Genomic DNA, 15009 nt, shown 5'->3' with positions numbered 1-15009 from the left:
AGGGTGTGAGGTTGTTCCTTCTAAAAGGTCACAGAGGGTGTGAGGTTGTTCCTTCTAAAAGGTCATGATTGGTGTGAGGTTGTTCCTTCTAAAAGGTCATGGAGGGTGTGAGGTTGTTCCTTCTAAAAGGTCATGGAGGGTGTGAGGTTGTTCCTTCTAAAAGGTCATGGAGGGTGTGAGGTTGTTCCTTCTAAAAGGTCATGGAGGGTGTGAGGTTGTACCTTCTAAAAGGTCATGGAGGGTGTGAGGTTGTTCCTTCTAAAAGGTCATGAAAGGTGTGAGGTTGTTCCTTCTAAAAGGTCATGGAGGGTGTGAGGTTGTTCCTTCTAAAAGGTAATGGAGGGTGTGAGGTTGTTCCTTCTAAAAGGTCATGGAGGGTGTGAGGTTGTTCCTTCTAAAAGGTCATGGAGGGTGTGAGGTTGTTCCTTCTAAAAGGTCATGGAGGGTGTGAGGTTGTTCCTTCTAAAAGGTCATGAAAGGTGTGAGGTTGTTCCTTCTAAAAGGTCATGGAGGGTGTGAGGTTGTTCCTTCTAAAAGGTCATGAAAGGTGTGAGGTTGTTCCTTCTAAAAGGTCATGGAGGGTATGAGGTTGTATCTTAGTCTGTTTAACAAGACAGAAGTGTCCTAATAAGTACTATTATCTAACCTGGAGGCATGTGTCTCTTTATTTTCCCTGTGTGTGTGTGTGTGTGTGTGTGTGTGTGTGTGTGTGTGTGTGTGTGTGTGTGTGTGTGTGTGTGTGTGTGTGTGTGTGTGTGTGTGTGTGTGTGTGTGTGAGAGTGTGTGTGTGTGTGTGTGTGTGTGTGTGTGTGTGTGTGTGTGTGTGTGTGTGTGTGTGTGTGTGTGTGTGTGTGTGTGTGTGTGTGTGTTTGTGTGTGTGTGTGTGCGTGCGTGTGTGTGCAGGCTGGCAACGTGGTAACAGGGGAGATGGTGGAGGAGCTCATTCTCTCTGGCGCTGACATCATCAAAGTGGGCATCGGGCCAGGTGGGTGCTTCAGTCTAAGTGTTCCCCCTGGCAAGGTGGGTGCATAAATCTAAGTGTTCCCGGAGGCAAGGAGACTGTCCACATCTGTTCCATCTCTACACACACGCCAAGCTACCTAACTGCTTCGGGCAACAAACAAAGACATTCAATAAATCCTCTAATGCAGCATAAAGGGATGTTGTAATGACCGGGGTGAGGAATTACAATAGACTATATTATGGTGTTGTATTAATGAACTTCATTGATATGTAACAGTAATAATGAATAACGTCTCTATTGACAGGCTCAGTGTGCACCACCCGTATCAAGACCGGGGTGGGCTACCCTCAGCTCAGCGCTGTTATCGAGTGTGCAGACTCCGCCCACGGCCTCAAGGGACATATTATCTCAGTGAGACCTCCCCTTTGAATACACACACTAGACTGTAGATATGCTATCCAGTTGTTTGAGTCATCTCTCTATTAAGTTGTCTTGGGGTTGGGTCAGGGACTGACAAAGTATTGGATGACAAGTTGTTTGAGGCATTTCTCTATTTGTTAGTAATACAGAAGCAGCCATGACAAACACATTTTGGTGTGATAATTTCTGTAGCAACGTGTTACCTCTAGAGGGCAGTATTAGTCTTACAAATGGAAAGAAGCAAACATTTTTATTTTAGCTTTATTTAACTAGTCAAGTCAGTTAAGAACAAATTCTTATTTACAATGATGGCCTAGGAACAGTGGGTTAACTGCCTTGTTCAGGTCAGAATGACAGATATTTACCTTGTCAGCCCAGGGATTCGATCTAGCAACCTTTCGGTTACTGGCCCAACGCTCTAACCATTATTGAAATTGCAAAGTGATGACCACATTAAAATCTAAAAGCTGGACAACTCCAACAATGTCTTTCTCTTGCACAGGATGGTGGCTGCAGTTGCCCAGGCGACGTGGCTAAAGCTTTCGGTATGTGGACCCCCTAACACACGTGTCAAACACATTCCACCAGAGGGCCGAGTGTCTGCAGGTTTTCGTTACTCCCTTGTACTTGATTGATGAATTAAGGTCACTGAATAGTAAGGAACTCCCCTCACCTGGTTGTCTAGGTATTAATTGGAAGGAAAAAACAAAAACCAGCAAACACTATCCTAACAGAACCACCTGACTTCATAACTGCCGTTAGTACATTGAGCGTGAATGGTCGTTAGACTGTATTAACAGCAGGGCCTTGTTCAACGAGGAGACACCATTTTGAACTACCTGATCTTGTCCATGGCTGGTTGCTGATTGGCTTCCATCCTCATCCACAGGTGCAGGGGCTGACTTTGTGATGATGGGGGGCATGCTGGCGGGACACGACCAGTGTCTGGGTGAGGTCGTCCAGAAGGAAGGCAAGAAGGTCAAGCTGTTCTATGGGATGAGCTCCGACACCGCCATGAAGAAATACGTAGGGGGAGTGGCCGAGTACAGGTGAGACACAGTCACCTACCAACCACTATCAGTCAATATGGGCAAGAGCATGCTAAATGACCTGTTGAATGTTAATGTGAGGGGGCCTGCTAAATGACCTGTTGAATGTTACTGTGATGGGGCCTGCTAAATGACCTGTTGAATGTTACTGTGAGGGGGCCTGATAAATGACCTGTTGAATGTTACTGTGAGGGGGCCTGCTAAATGACCTGTTGAATGTTACTGTGAGGGGGCCTGCTAAATGACCTGTTGAATGTTACTGTGATGGGGCCTGCTAAATGACCTGTTGAATGTTACTGTGATGGGGCCTGCTAAATGACCTGTTGAATGTTACTGTGAGGGGGCCTGATAAATGACCTGTTGAATGTTACTGTGAGGGGGCCTGCTAAATGACCTGTTGAATGTAACTGTGATGGGGCCTGCTAAATGACCTGTTGAATGTAACTGTGAGGGGGCCTGCTAAATGACCTGTTGAATGTTACTGTGAGGGGGCCTGCTAAATGACCTGTTGAATGTTACTGTGAGGGGGCCTGCTAAATGACCTGTTGAATGTAACTGTGAGGGGGCCTGCTAAATGACCTGTTGAATGTTAATGTGAGGGGGCCTGATAAATGACCTGTTGAATGTTAATGTGAGGGGGCCTGCTAAATGACCTGTTGAATGTAACTGTGAGGGGGCCTGCTAAATGACCTGTTGAATGTTAATGTGAGGGGGCCTGATAAATGACCTGTTGAATGTTAATGTGAGGGGGCCTGCTAAATGACCTGTTGGATGTAACTGTGAGGGGGCCTGCTAAATGACCTGTTGGATGTTACTGTGAGGGGGCCTGCTAAATGACCTGTTGAATGTTACTGTGAGGGGGCCTGCTAAATGACCTGTTGAATGTTACTGTGAGGGGGCCTGCTAAATGACCTGTTGGATGTAACTGTGAGGGGGCCTGCTAAATGACCTGTTGAATGTTACTGTGAGGGGGCCTGATAAATGACCTGTTGAATGTTACTGTGAGGGGGCCTGCTAAATGACCTGTTGGATGTAACTGTGAGGGGGCCTGCTAAATGACCTGTTGAATGTTACTGTGAGGGGGCCTGCTAAATGACCTGTTGGATGTAACTGTGAGGGGGCCTGATAAATGACCTGTTGAATGTTACTGTGATGGGGCCTGCTAAATGACCTGTTGGATGTAACTGTGAGGGGGCCTGCTAAATGACCTGTTGAATGTTACTGTGAGGGGGCCTGCTAAATGACCTGTTGGATGTAACTGTGAGGGGGCCTGCTAAATGACCTGTTGGATGTAACTGTGAGGGGGCCTGCTAAATGACCTGTTGGATGTAACTGTGAGGGGCCCATAAATGACCTGTTGGATGTAACTGTGAGGGGGCCTGATAAATGACCTGTTAAATGTTACTGTGAGGGGGCCCCTAAATGACCTGTTGAATGTTACTGTGAGGGGGCCTGCTAAATGACCTGTTGAATGCAACTGTGAGGGGGCCCCTAAATGACCTGTTAAATGTTACTGTGAGGGGGCCTGCTAAATGACCTGTTGAATGTTACTGTGAGGGGGCCTGCTAAATGACCTGTTGGATGTAACTGTGAGGGGGCCTGCTAAATGACCTGTTGAATGTTACTGTGAGGGGGCCTGCTAAATGACCTGTTGGATGTAACTGTGAGGGGGCCTGCTAAATGACCTGTTGAATGTTACTGTGAGGGGGCCTGCTAAATGACCTGTTGGATGTAACTGTGAGGGGGCCTGCTAAATGACCTGTTGGATGTAACTGTGAGGGGGCCTGCTAAATGACCTGTTGAATGTTACTGTGAGGGGGCCCCTAAATGACCTGTTAAATGTTACTGTGAGGGGGCCCCTAAATGACCTGTTGAATGTTACTGTGAGGGGGCCTGCTAAATGACCTGTTGAATGTTACTGTGAGGGGGCCTGCTAAATGACCTGTTGGATGTAACTGTGAGGGGGCCTGCTAAATGACCTGTTGAATGTTACTGTGAGGGGGCCTGCTAAATGACCTGTTGGATGTAACTGTGAGGGGGCCTGCTAAATGACCTGTTGGATGTAACTGTGAGGGGGCCTGCTAAATGACCTGTTGAATGTTACTGTGAGGGGGCCCCTAAATGACCTGTTGAATGTTACTGTGAGGGGGCCCCTAAATGACCTGTTGGATGTTACTGTGAGGGGGCCTGCTAAATGACCTGTTGGATGTTACTGTGAGGGGGCCTGATAAATGATCTATTGGATGTAACTGTGAGGGGGCCTGATAAATGACCTGTTGAATGTAACTGTGAGGGGGCCTGCTAAATGACCTGTTGAAAGTAACTGTGAGGGGGCCTGCTAAATGATCTATTCAATGTTAATGTGAGGGGGCCTGTCAAATGACCTGTTGGATGTAACTGTGAGGGGGCCTGCTAAATGACCTGTTGGATGTAACTGTGAGGGGGCCTGCTAAATGACCTGTTGGATGTAACTGTGAGGGGGCCTGCTAAATGACCCGTTGAATATTACTGTGAGGGGGCCTGCTAAATGACCTGTTGGATGTAACTGTGAGGGGGCCTGCTAAATGACCCGTTGAATATTACTGTGAGGGGGCCTGCTAAATGACCTGTTGGATGTAACTGTGAGGGGGCCTGCTAAATGACCTGTTGGATGTAACTGTGAGGGGTCCTGCTAAATGACCTGTTGGATGTAACTGTGAGGGGGCCTGTCAAATGACCTGTTGGATGTAACTGTGAGGGGTCCTGCTAAATGACCTGTTGGATGTAACTGTGAGGGGTCCTGCTAAATGACCTGTTGGATGTAACTGTGAGGGGTCCTGCTAAATGACCTGTTGAATGTTACTGTGAGGGGGCCTGCTAAATGACCTGTTGAATGTTACTGTGAGGGGGCCCCTAAATGACCTGTTGGATGTAACTGTGAGGGGGCCTACTAAATGACCTGTTGGATGTAACTGTGAGGGGGCCTGCTAAATGACCTGTTGGATGTAACTGTGAGGGGCCCATAAATGACCTGTTGGATGTAACTGTGAGGGGGCCTGATAAATGACCTGTTAAATGTTACTGTGAGGGGGCCCCTAAATGACCTGTTGAATGTTACTGTGAGGGGGCCTGCTAAATGACCTGTTGAATGCAACTGTGAGGGGGCCCCTAAATGACCTGTTAAATGTTACTGTGAGGGGGCCCCTAAATGACCTGTTGAATGTTACTGTGAGGGGGCCTGCTAAATGACCTGTTGGATGTTACTGTGAGGGGCCCCTAAATGACCTGTTGAATGTTACTGTGAGGGGGCCTGCTAAATGACCTGTTGGATGTAACTGTGAGGGGGCCTGCTAAATGACCTGTTGAATGTTACTGTGAGGGGGCCTGATAAATGACCTGTTGAATGTTACTGTGATGGGGCCTGCTAAATGACCTGTTGGATGTAACTGTGAGGGGGCCTGCTAAATGACCTGTTGAATGTTACTGTGAGGGGACTTGCTAAATGACCTGTTGAATGTTACTGTGAGGGGGCCTGCTAAATGACCTGTTGAATGTTACTGTGAGGGGGCCTGCTAAATGACCTGTTGAATGTTACTGTGAGGGGGCCTGCTAAATGACCTGTTGAATGTTACTGTGAGGGGGCCCCTAAATGACCTGTTGAATGTTAATGTGTGGGGGCCTGCTAAATGACCTGTTGAATGTTAATGTGAGGGGGCCTGATAAATGACCTGTTGAATGTTAATGTGAGGGGGCGCCTAAATGACCTGTTGAATGTTAATGTGAGGGGACTTGCTAAATGACCTGTTGAATGTTACTGTGAGGGGGCCTGCTAAATGACCTGTTGAATGTTACTGTGAGGGGGCCCCTAAATGACCTGTTGAATGTTAATGTGTGGGGGCCTGCTAAATGACCTGTTGAATGTTAATGTGAGGGGGCCTGATAAATGACCTGTTGAATGTTAATGTGAGGGGGCGCCTAAATGACCTGTTGAATGTTAATGTGAGGGGGCCCCTAAATGACCTGTTGAATGTTAATGTGAGGGGGCCTGCTAAATGACCTGTTGAATGTTACTGTGATGGGGCCTGCTAAATGACCTGTTGGATGTAACTGTGAGGGGGCCTGCTAAATGACCTGTTGAATGTTACTGTGAGGGGACTTGCTAAATGACCTGTTGAATGTTACTGTGAGGGGGCCTGCTAAATGACCTGTTGAATGTTACTGTGAGGGGACTTGCTAAATGACCTGTTGAATGTTACTGTGAGGGGGCCTGCTAAATGACCTGTTGAATGTTACTGTGAGGGGGCCTGCTAAATGACCTGTTGAATGTTACTGTGAGGGGGCCCCTAAATGACCTGTTGAATGTTAATGTGTGGGGGCCTGCTAAATGACCTGTTGAATGTTAATGTGAGGGGGCCTGCTAAATGACCTGTTGGATGTAACTGTGAGGGGGCCTGATAAATGACCTGTTGAATGTTAATGTGAGGGGGCGCCTAAATGACCTGTTGAATGTTAATGTGAGGGGGTGCCTAAATGACCTGTTGAATGTTAATGTGAGGGGGCCTGCTAAATGACCTGTTGAATGTTACTGTGAGGGGGCCTGCTAAATGACCTGTTGAATGTTACTGTGAGGGGGCCCCTAAATGACCTGTTGAATGTTAATGTGTGGGGGCCTGCTAAATGACCTGTTGAATGTTAATGTGAGGGGGCCTGCTAAATGACCTGTTGGATGTAACTGTGAGGGGGCCTGCTAAATGATCTATTGAATGTTAATGTGAGGGGGCCTGCTAAATGACCTGTTGAATGTTACTGTGAGGGGGCCTGCTAAATGATCTATTGAATGTTAATGTGAGGGGGCCTGATAAATGACCTGTTGAATGTTACTGTGAGGGGGCCTGCTAAATGACCTGTTGAATGTTACTGTGAGGGGGCCTGCTAAATGACCTGTTGAATGTTACTGTGAGGGGGCCTGCTAAATGACCTGTTGGATGTTAATGTGAGGGGGCCTGCTAAATGATCTATTGAATGTTAATGTGAGGGGGCCTGATAAATGACCTGTTGAATGTTAATGTGAGGGGGCGCCTAAATGACCTGTTGAATGTTACTGTGAGGGGGCCTGCTAAATGACCTGTTGAATGTTACTGTGAGGGAGCCTGCTAAATGACCTGTTGGATGTTAATGTGAGGGGGCCTGCTAAATGATCTATTGAATGTTAATGTGAGGGGGCCTGATAAATGACCTGTTGAATGTTAATGTGAGGGGGCGCCTAAATGACCTGTTGAATGTTACTGTGAGGGGGCCTGCTAAATGACCTGTTGGATGTAACTGTGAGGGGGCCTGCTAAATGACCTGTTGGATGTAACTGTGAGGGGGCCTGATAAATGACCTGTTGGATGTAACTGTGAGGGGGCCTGCTAAATGACCTGTTGAATGTTACTGTGAGGGGGCCCCTAAATGACCTGTTGGATGTTATTGTGAGGGGGCAGATGGAGAATTAGTACTTAGAAGATTGAACTTGTTGATGTGAAGTTGCATGGTATCTTCATTGTTTTGTGTATAATACCCAGTGAAATACATTTATTTTACCCACCTTTGTTATTCAAAATCCAACTGCTGCTACCAATGTGATGTAAAAGGCCTCTGAATAAAAATGATTTGTAATCATGATCAGTAACATCACCATGATGTTGCTTGAACATTGTCTCAGCGTTATCAGATATACTGAGTTGGTGCTGATGTTCTCCTCTCCCTCTGCAGGGCGTCAGAGGGTAGGACGGTGGAAGTTCCTTACAGAGGAGATGTAGAGAACACCATCAGAGATATCCTAGGGGGCCTCCGCTCCACCTGTACCTACGTAGGAGCTGCCAAACTGAAGGAGCTCAGTCGCAGAACCACCTTTATCAGAGTCACACAGCAGGCCAGCACCATGTTCCACTAATCACACACCAACAGGAAAACACGCACACCTACCGCCATCACTACAAATGTGTTTCTCTCTGGACCTCTGTTGTAACATGCTCTGCATATTTGGTTATTATGTAAAATTGTGAGTAATATTATCAGAACATGATTTAAAACATTCAGTCTGCTCTGCAGAAATAAAATATGCAAGAGCCTGTTAGGGTTGCTTGAAACCTTACTACTCTGTCCATACTCAGTGGATATTACTTAGATATTGCAATAACTGCATGCTGGCTTTGAGTGCTTTACATGACGATTCCCTCTCTAGACTGATAATATTAAAGGTCCAATGCAGCCATTTTTATCTCAATATCAAATCATTTCTGGGTAACAATGAAGTTCCTCACTGTGATTGTTTTCAATTAAAGTGGTCAAAAAGAAACAAAATAGCTTCTTAGCAAACATTTTTTTGCTAGGACTTGTCTGGGAGTGGTCTGAGTAGGGAGGTGAAAACTGAAAACTAGCTGTTATTGGCAGAGAGGTTTGTAACTCTCTTTCTTATCGGTCTATTAAGTAATTTACTGCCTGGTGATAGGCAGGCCAAAACTCTATGCCACCAAAACAGGTGGTCTTTTCAAGCAGCTCTTACACCAAAAGGGCATTATCATAATTGTCACAATTTCACAGTATTATTCCTATCTCATAGTGTGTAAAAAAATATAAAACACAGGAAACGCACGTTTTTTTGATGGCACTTGGCCTTTAACTTTATGAAGCCATTGCTGAATGTAATGTTAGGATGTGTTGTACTTTATAGTAGCTCTTAATGTGTCTGACTAAATAAGACCAGGCTTCAGCACAGTGAGAGGGTTAATACAGTGTGGTAGTGTCTGCTTTTCTCTGCTTTCTGTGTGACTGTGAAAGTGCTCTGGGTGTGGCGGGAAGAGAAGGGAAGCACCATCAGGGCAGTGGAATGTCAGGAATGCTAACTGTACTACACTGCTGTTGGGTTAACTTACTACATCGCTGTATTACACTGCTGTTGGGTTAACTTACTACATCGCTGTATTACACTGCTGTTGGGTTAACTTACTACATCGCTGTATTACACTGCTGTTGAGTTAACTTACTACATCGCTGTATTACACTGCTGTTGGGTTAACTTACTACATCGCTGTATTACACTGCTGTTGGGTTAACTTACTACATCGCTGTACTACACTGCTGTTGGGTTAACTTACTACATCGCTGTATTACACTGCTGTTGGGTTAACTTACTACATCGCTGTATTACACTGCTGTTGGGTTAACTTACTACATCGCTGTACTACACTGCTGTTGGGTTAACTTACTACATCGCTGTATTACACTGCTGTTGGGTTAACTTACTACATCGCTGTATTACACTGCTGTTGGGTTAACTTACTACATCGCTGTACTACACTGCTGTTGGGTTAACTTACTACATCGCTGTATTACACTGCTGTTGGGTTAACTTACTACATCGCTGTATTACACTGCTGTTGGGTTAACTTACTACATCGCTGTATTACACTGCTGTTGGGTTAACTTACTACATCGCTGTACTACACTGCTGTTGGGTTAACTTACTACATCGCTGTACTACACTGCTGTTGTGTTAACTTACTACATCGCTGTATTACACTGCTGTTGGGTTAACTTACTACATCGCTGTATTACACTGCTGTTGGGTTAACTTACTACATCGCTGTATTACACTGCTGTTGGGTTAACTTACTACATCGCTGTATTACACTGCTGTTGGGTTAACTTACTACATCGCTGTATTACACTGCTGTTGGGTTAACTTACTACATCGCTGTACTACACTGCTGTTGGGTTAACTTACTACATCGCTGTACTACACTGCTGTTGTGTTAACTTACTACATCGCTGTATTACACTGCTGTTGGGTTAACTTACTACATCGCTGTATTACACTGCTGTTGGGTTAACTTACTACATCGCTGTATTACACTGCTGTTGGGTTAATTTACTACATCACTGTATTACACTGCTGTTGGGTTAACTTACTACATCGCTGTATTACACTGCTGTTGGGTTAATTTACTACATCACTGTACTACACTGCTGTTGAGTTAACTTACTACATCGCTGTATTACACTGCTGTTGGGTTAATTTACTACATCACTGTATTACACTGCTGTTGGGTTAACTTACTACATCGCTGTACTACACTGCTGTTGGGTTAACTTACTACATCGCTGTACTACACTGCTGTTGGGTTAACTTACTACATCGCTGTACTACACTGCTGTTGGGTTAACTTACTACATCGCTGTACTACACTGCTGTTGGGTTAACTTACTACATCGCTGTATTACACTGCCGTTGGGTTAACTTACTACATCGCTGTACTACACTGCTGTTGGGTTAACTTACTACATCGCTGTACTACACTGCTGTTGGGTTAACTTACTACATCGCTGTATTACACTGCTGTTGGGTTAACTTACTACATCGCTGTACTACACTGCTGTTGGGTTAACTTACTACATCGCTGTATTACACTGCTGTTGGGTTAACTTACTACATCGCTGTATTACACTGCTGTTGGGTTAACTTACTACATCGCTGTATTACACTGCTGTTGGGTTAACTTACTACATCGCTGTACTACACTGCTGTTGGGTTAACTTACTACATCGCTGTATTACACTGCTGTTGGGTTAATTTACTACATCGCTGTATTACACTGCCGTTGGGTTAATTTACTACATCGCTGTATTACACTGCTGTTGGGTTAATTTACTACATCGCTGTATTACACTGCTGTTGGGTTAACTTACTACATCGCTGTATTACACTGCTGTTGGGTTAACTTACTACATCGCTGTACTACACTGCCGTTGGGTTAACTTACTACATCGCTGTATTACACTGCTGTTGGGTTAACTTACTACATCGCTGTACTACACTGCTGTTGGGTTAACTTACTACATCGCTGTACTACACTGCTGTTGGGTTAACTTACTACATCGCTGTACTACACTGCTGTTGGGTTAACTTACTACATCGCTGTATTACACTGCTGTTGGGTTAACTTACTACATCGCTGTATTACACTGCCGTTGGGTTAACTTACTACATCGCTGTATTACACTGCCGTTGGGTTAACTTACTACATCGCTGTATTACACTGCTGTTGGGTTAACTTACTACATCGCTGTATTACACTGCCGTTGGGTTAACTTACTACATCGCTGTATTACACTGCCGTTGGGTTAACTTACTACATCGCTGTATTACACTGCCGTTGGGTTAACTTACTACATCGCTGTATTACACTGCTGTTGCGTTAACTTACTACATCGCTGTATTACACTGCTGTTGGGTTAACTTACTACATCGCTGTATTACACTGCCGTTGGGTTAACTTACTACATCGCTGTACTACACTGCTGTTGGGTTAACTTACTACATCGCTGTATTACACTGCCGTTGGGTTAATTTACTACATCACTGTATTACACTGCTGTTGAGTTAACTTACTACATCGCTGTATTACACTGCTGTTGGGTTAACTTACTACATCGCTGTATTACACTGCTGTTGGGTTAACTTACTACATCGCTGTATTACACTGCCGTTGACTAAATAAGACCAGGCTTCAGCACAGTGAGAGGGTTAATACAGTGTGGTAGTGTCTGCTTTTCTCTGCTTTCTGTGTGACTGTGAAAGTGCTCTGGGTGTGGCGGGAAGAGAAGGGAAGCACCATCAGGGCAGTGGAATGTCAGGAATGCTAACTGTATTACACTGCTGTTGGGTTAACTTACTACATCGCTGTATTACACTGCTGTTGGGTTAACTTACTACATCGCTGTATTACACTGCTGTTGGGTTAACTTACTACATCGCTGTACTACACTGCTGTTGGGTTAACTTACTACATCGCTGTATTACACTGCTGTTGGCTTAACTTACTACATCGCTGTATTACACTGCTGTTGGGTTAACTTACTACATCGCTGTATTACTGTACTGGAACGTTCAAGGATTAAACATTACTGTAAAACAAACATACTGTAGCCTTCCTGCTGTAATCGTAATGGAGTTCCCAAAAAGGATTTGAGAGTTCTTTGTCGTGAGTAAATGTGAACATATCTGGATTAAGATCTGTTGTATTTGTTCAGCTGTTGAAACTGTGGAACACTGCATACAGGTAATAAGCATTGATATGTGCAGTAGTCAATGTCTTTATTTTTCATATTAAGGATAATAGCCACAGAAGAATGTTGTTTGTGATAGATTCAGACTCAGTTCAATTGCAAGCATGTACACGTGCACAGGGTCTCGATATGTATCCATACGAACACACTACTTACAATGCAAGCCCAATACGTTGCTACATTCTAAGTAGTAGTCTATGCTAGTGGCTATAGTGGAACACAGCCAGCCATGAATGGCGAGTCTGGTCTGGTTGTAGTCAGCAGACGTAGTAACAGCCCTGATCTGTTTTCAGTGCAGTCCTCTACACTGACACATACTCAAATGAATGAGCCCAGGTCTAATGCATAATGATACTCCAGACAGCCACGTCTGTCTGTCTGTCTGTCTGCTTACACCCACTGCCCATTAACGAGCTACTTTACAGTACACCGTGTACCTATGACTCTCTGGAAGAACATATCTGTACACGCACAGAGAACATGCAGTGAGTAGATGTGTAGATATTTGCCTGTGTGTATGTGTGTGATGGGTGGATATGTGTGTGTGTGTATGTGTGCCTGTGTCGGGTAAGTGTGTGTGTGTTTGTGTGCGCATGTGTGTGCCTGGCGCATGGGTGTGTGTGTTGGTAGAATTACAATGAGTCAGCCAAGGTTACACAGTTTGAATGTGAAATGGAAGGCCCTCTTTTGATGAGAAACATCTAGCTACGTGTTTGTTGGATGTAGAGGATAATGGTAATTACGTGTTTGTTGGATGTAGAGGATAATGGTAATTACGTGTTTGTTGGATGTAGAGGATAATGGTAATTACATGTTTGTTGGATGTAGAGGATAATGGTAATTACATGTTTGTTGGATGTAGAGGATAATGGTAATTACATGTTTGTTGGATGTAGAGGATAATGGTAATTACGTGTTTGTTGGATGTAGAGGATAATGGTAATTACATGTTTGTTGGATGTAGAGGATAATGGTAATTACATGTTTGTTGGATGTAGAGGATAATGGTAATTACATGTTTGTTGGATGTAGAGGATAATGGTAATTACGTGTTTGTTGGATGTAGAGGATAATGGTAATTACATGTTTGTTGGATGTAGAGGATAATGGTAATTACGTGTTTGTTGGATGTAGAGGATAATGGTAATTACATGTTTGTTGGATGTAGAGGATAATGGTAATTACGTGTTTGTTGGATGTAGAGGATAATGGTAATTACGTGTTTGTTGGATGTAGAGGATAATGGTAATTACATGTTTGTTGGATGTAGAGGATAATGGTAATTACGTGTTTGTTGGATGTAGAGGATAATGGTAATTACGTGTTTGTTGGATGTAGAGGATAATGGTAATTACGTGTTTGTTGGATGTAGAGGATAATGGTAATTACATGTTTGTTGGATGTAGAGGATAATGGTAATTACATGTTTGCTGGCAGTAGAGCACTATTTCCACAGAACCTCTGCAGACAAAACAAGCCACAGATGTGTTGTCTACTGTACTGTAGATTCCTCTCATAGTTACTGAAGTATGCATCTGGAAACGAGTGCCACAGAATTAGTTTTGGCTAGCAAACCAGCTAAATGCTAACTGTAATCAAAAGGCCGGAACTTGCATTGGCACTGTTATTTTATTAGTTTGTGTATACTGAAACAATACACTGGAACTGGTATACAGACATTTTATTTTTTAACAAATTTGTTCACAAATATTGTTTTATTATTCGTAATAATATTGAAATTAATTCTAACTAGAAAACCTGCAAGCACCATCAAAGAAAATAACCATAAAATCCAAGAAACTTGAGACTTGAGTGTATCCTACAAATAGACACACCACAATTAGAAAATAGAATTTCAATTGTAACCTTTTTTAAATTAGTATTTTTTTTTTTATATAAAAAGCTAGTGCAAGTACAATATTTTACACAAATTACAGAGTATGCACTCATATGATAACAAAACAAAAGAAGAAAGGTTTTCTCTTTTCCCCGATACCAGCTCCTAACTATCTAAAGCCTGTACGCACTTTGTGTGGTTTCATATTTTACTGAGTAAGGTACAAACCATTTTCCCCTCTCCAAAGACCTCCACTTGATACAGGCCAGAATCCTCCCGTGTCCACATCATGGACATACAATACCTAGATTTGGCTCAACATACTTTCACATTGTCACTTTCTAACATGGCTCCTGCAATATTTCATATACAATTTACAATATTCTCAAAAAAATACCTTGATTTAAACATATTATCCTTGGGGCCCTGAGTTTCTCATGAATATGTGATCTGACCAGAGTTTTTCCTTTTCAAAGTCACATAGTCAGGGAAAACTCAAACCCCTAGTCATCTTGTCTGACTCTTCCAATATGCAATATGAACATATAGTTCACATATACAGTACCAGTGAAAAGTTTGGACACACCTACTCATTCAAGGGTTTTTCTTTATTTATACTAGTTTCTACATTGTAGAATAATAGTTAAGAC

General features: G+C 43.7%; 1 protein-coding gene across 2 annotated transcripts in view; it reads left to right on the top strand.

Moving 5' to 3' along the window:
- LOC120021978 (GMP reductase 1-like) overlaps window positions 1-8759 on the top strand; it is a 19049-nt gene extending 10290 nt beyond the window's left edge. For both annotated transcript variants that reach the window (XM_038965782.1, XM_038965781.1), the window contains 5 exons: window positions 904-985; window positions 1269-1375; window positions 1887-1929; window positions 2274-2433; window positions 8167-8759. In XM_038965782.1, the coding sequence (XP_038821710.1) occupies window positions 904-985; window positions 1269-1375; window positions 1887-1929; window positions 2274-2433; window positions 8167-8347 (573 nt within the window). In that variant the 3' untranslated portion in view covers window positions 8348-8759. The remainder of the gene's footprint in view (window positions 1-903; window positions 986-1268; window positions 1376-1886; window positions 1930-2273; window positions 2434-8166) is intronic.
- Window positions 8760-15009: the final 6250 nt, after the last annotated feature.

This window comes from Salvelinus namaycush, chromosome 27 (genome assembly GCF_016432855.1).
Source record: "Salvelinus namaycush isolate Seneca chromosome 27, SaNama_1.0, whole genome shotgun sequence".
NCBI lineage: Eukaryota > Metazoa > Chordata > Actinopteri > Salmoniformes > Salmonidae > Salvelinus > Salvelinus namaycush.
Note: the sequence above shows the minus strand (reverse complement) of the source record. Positions and strands in the feature narration are given on the sequence as shown.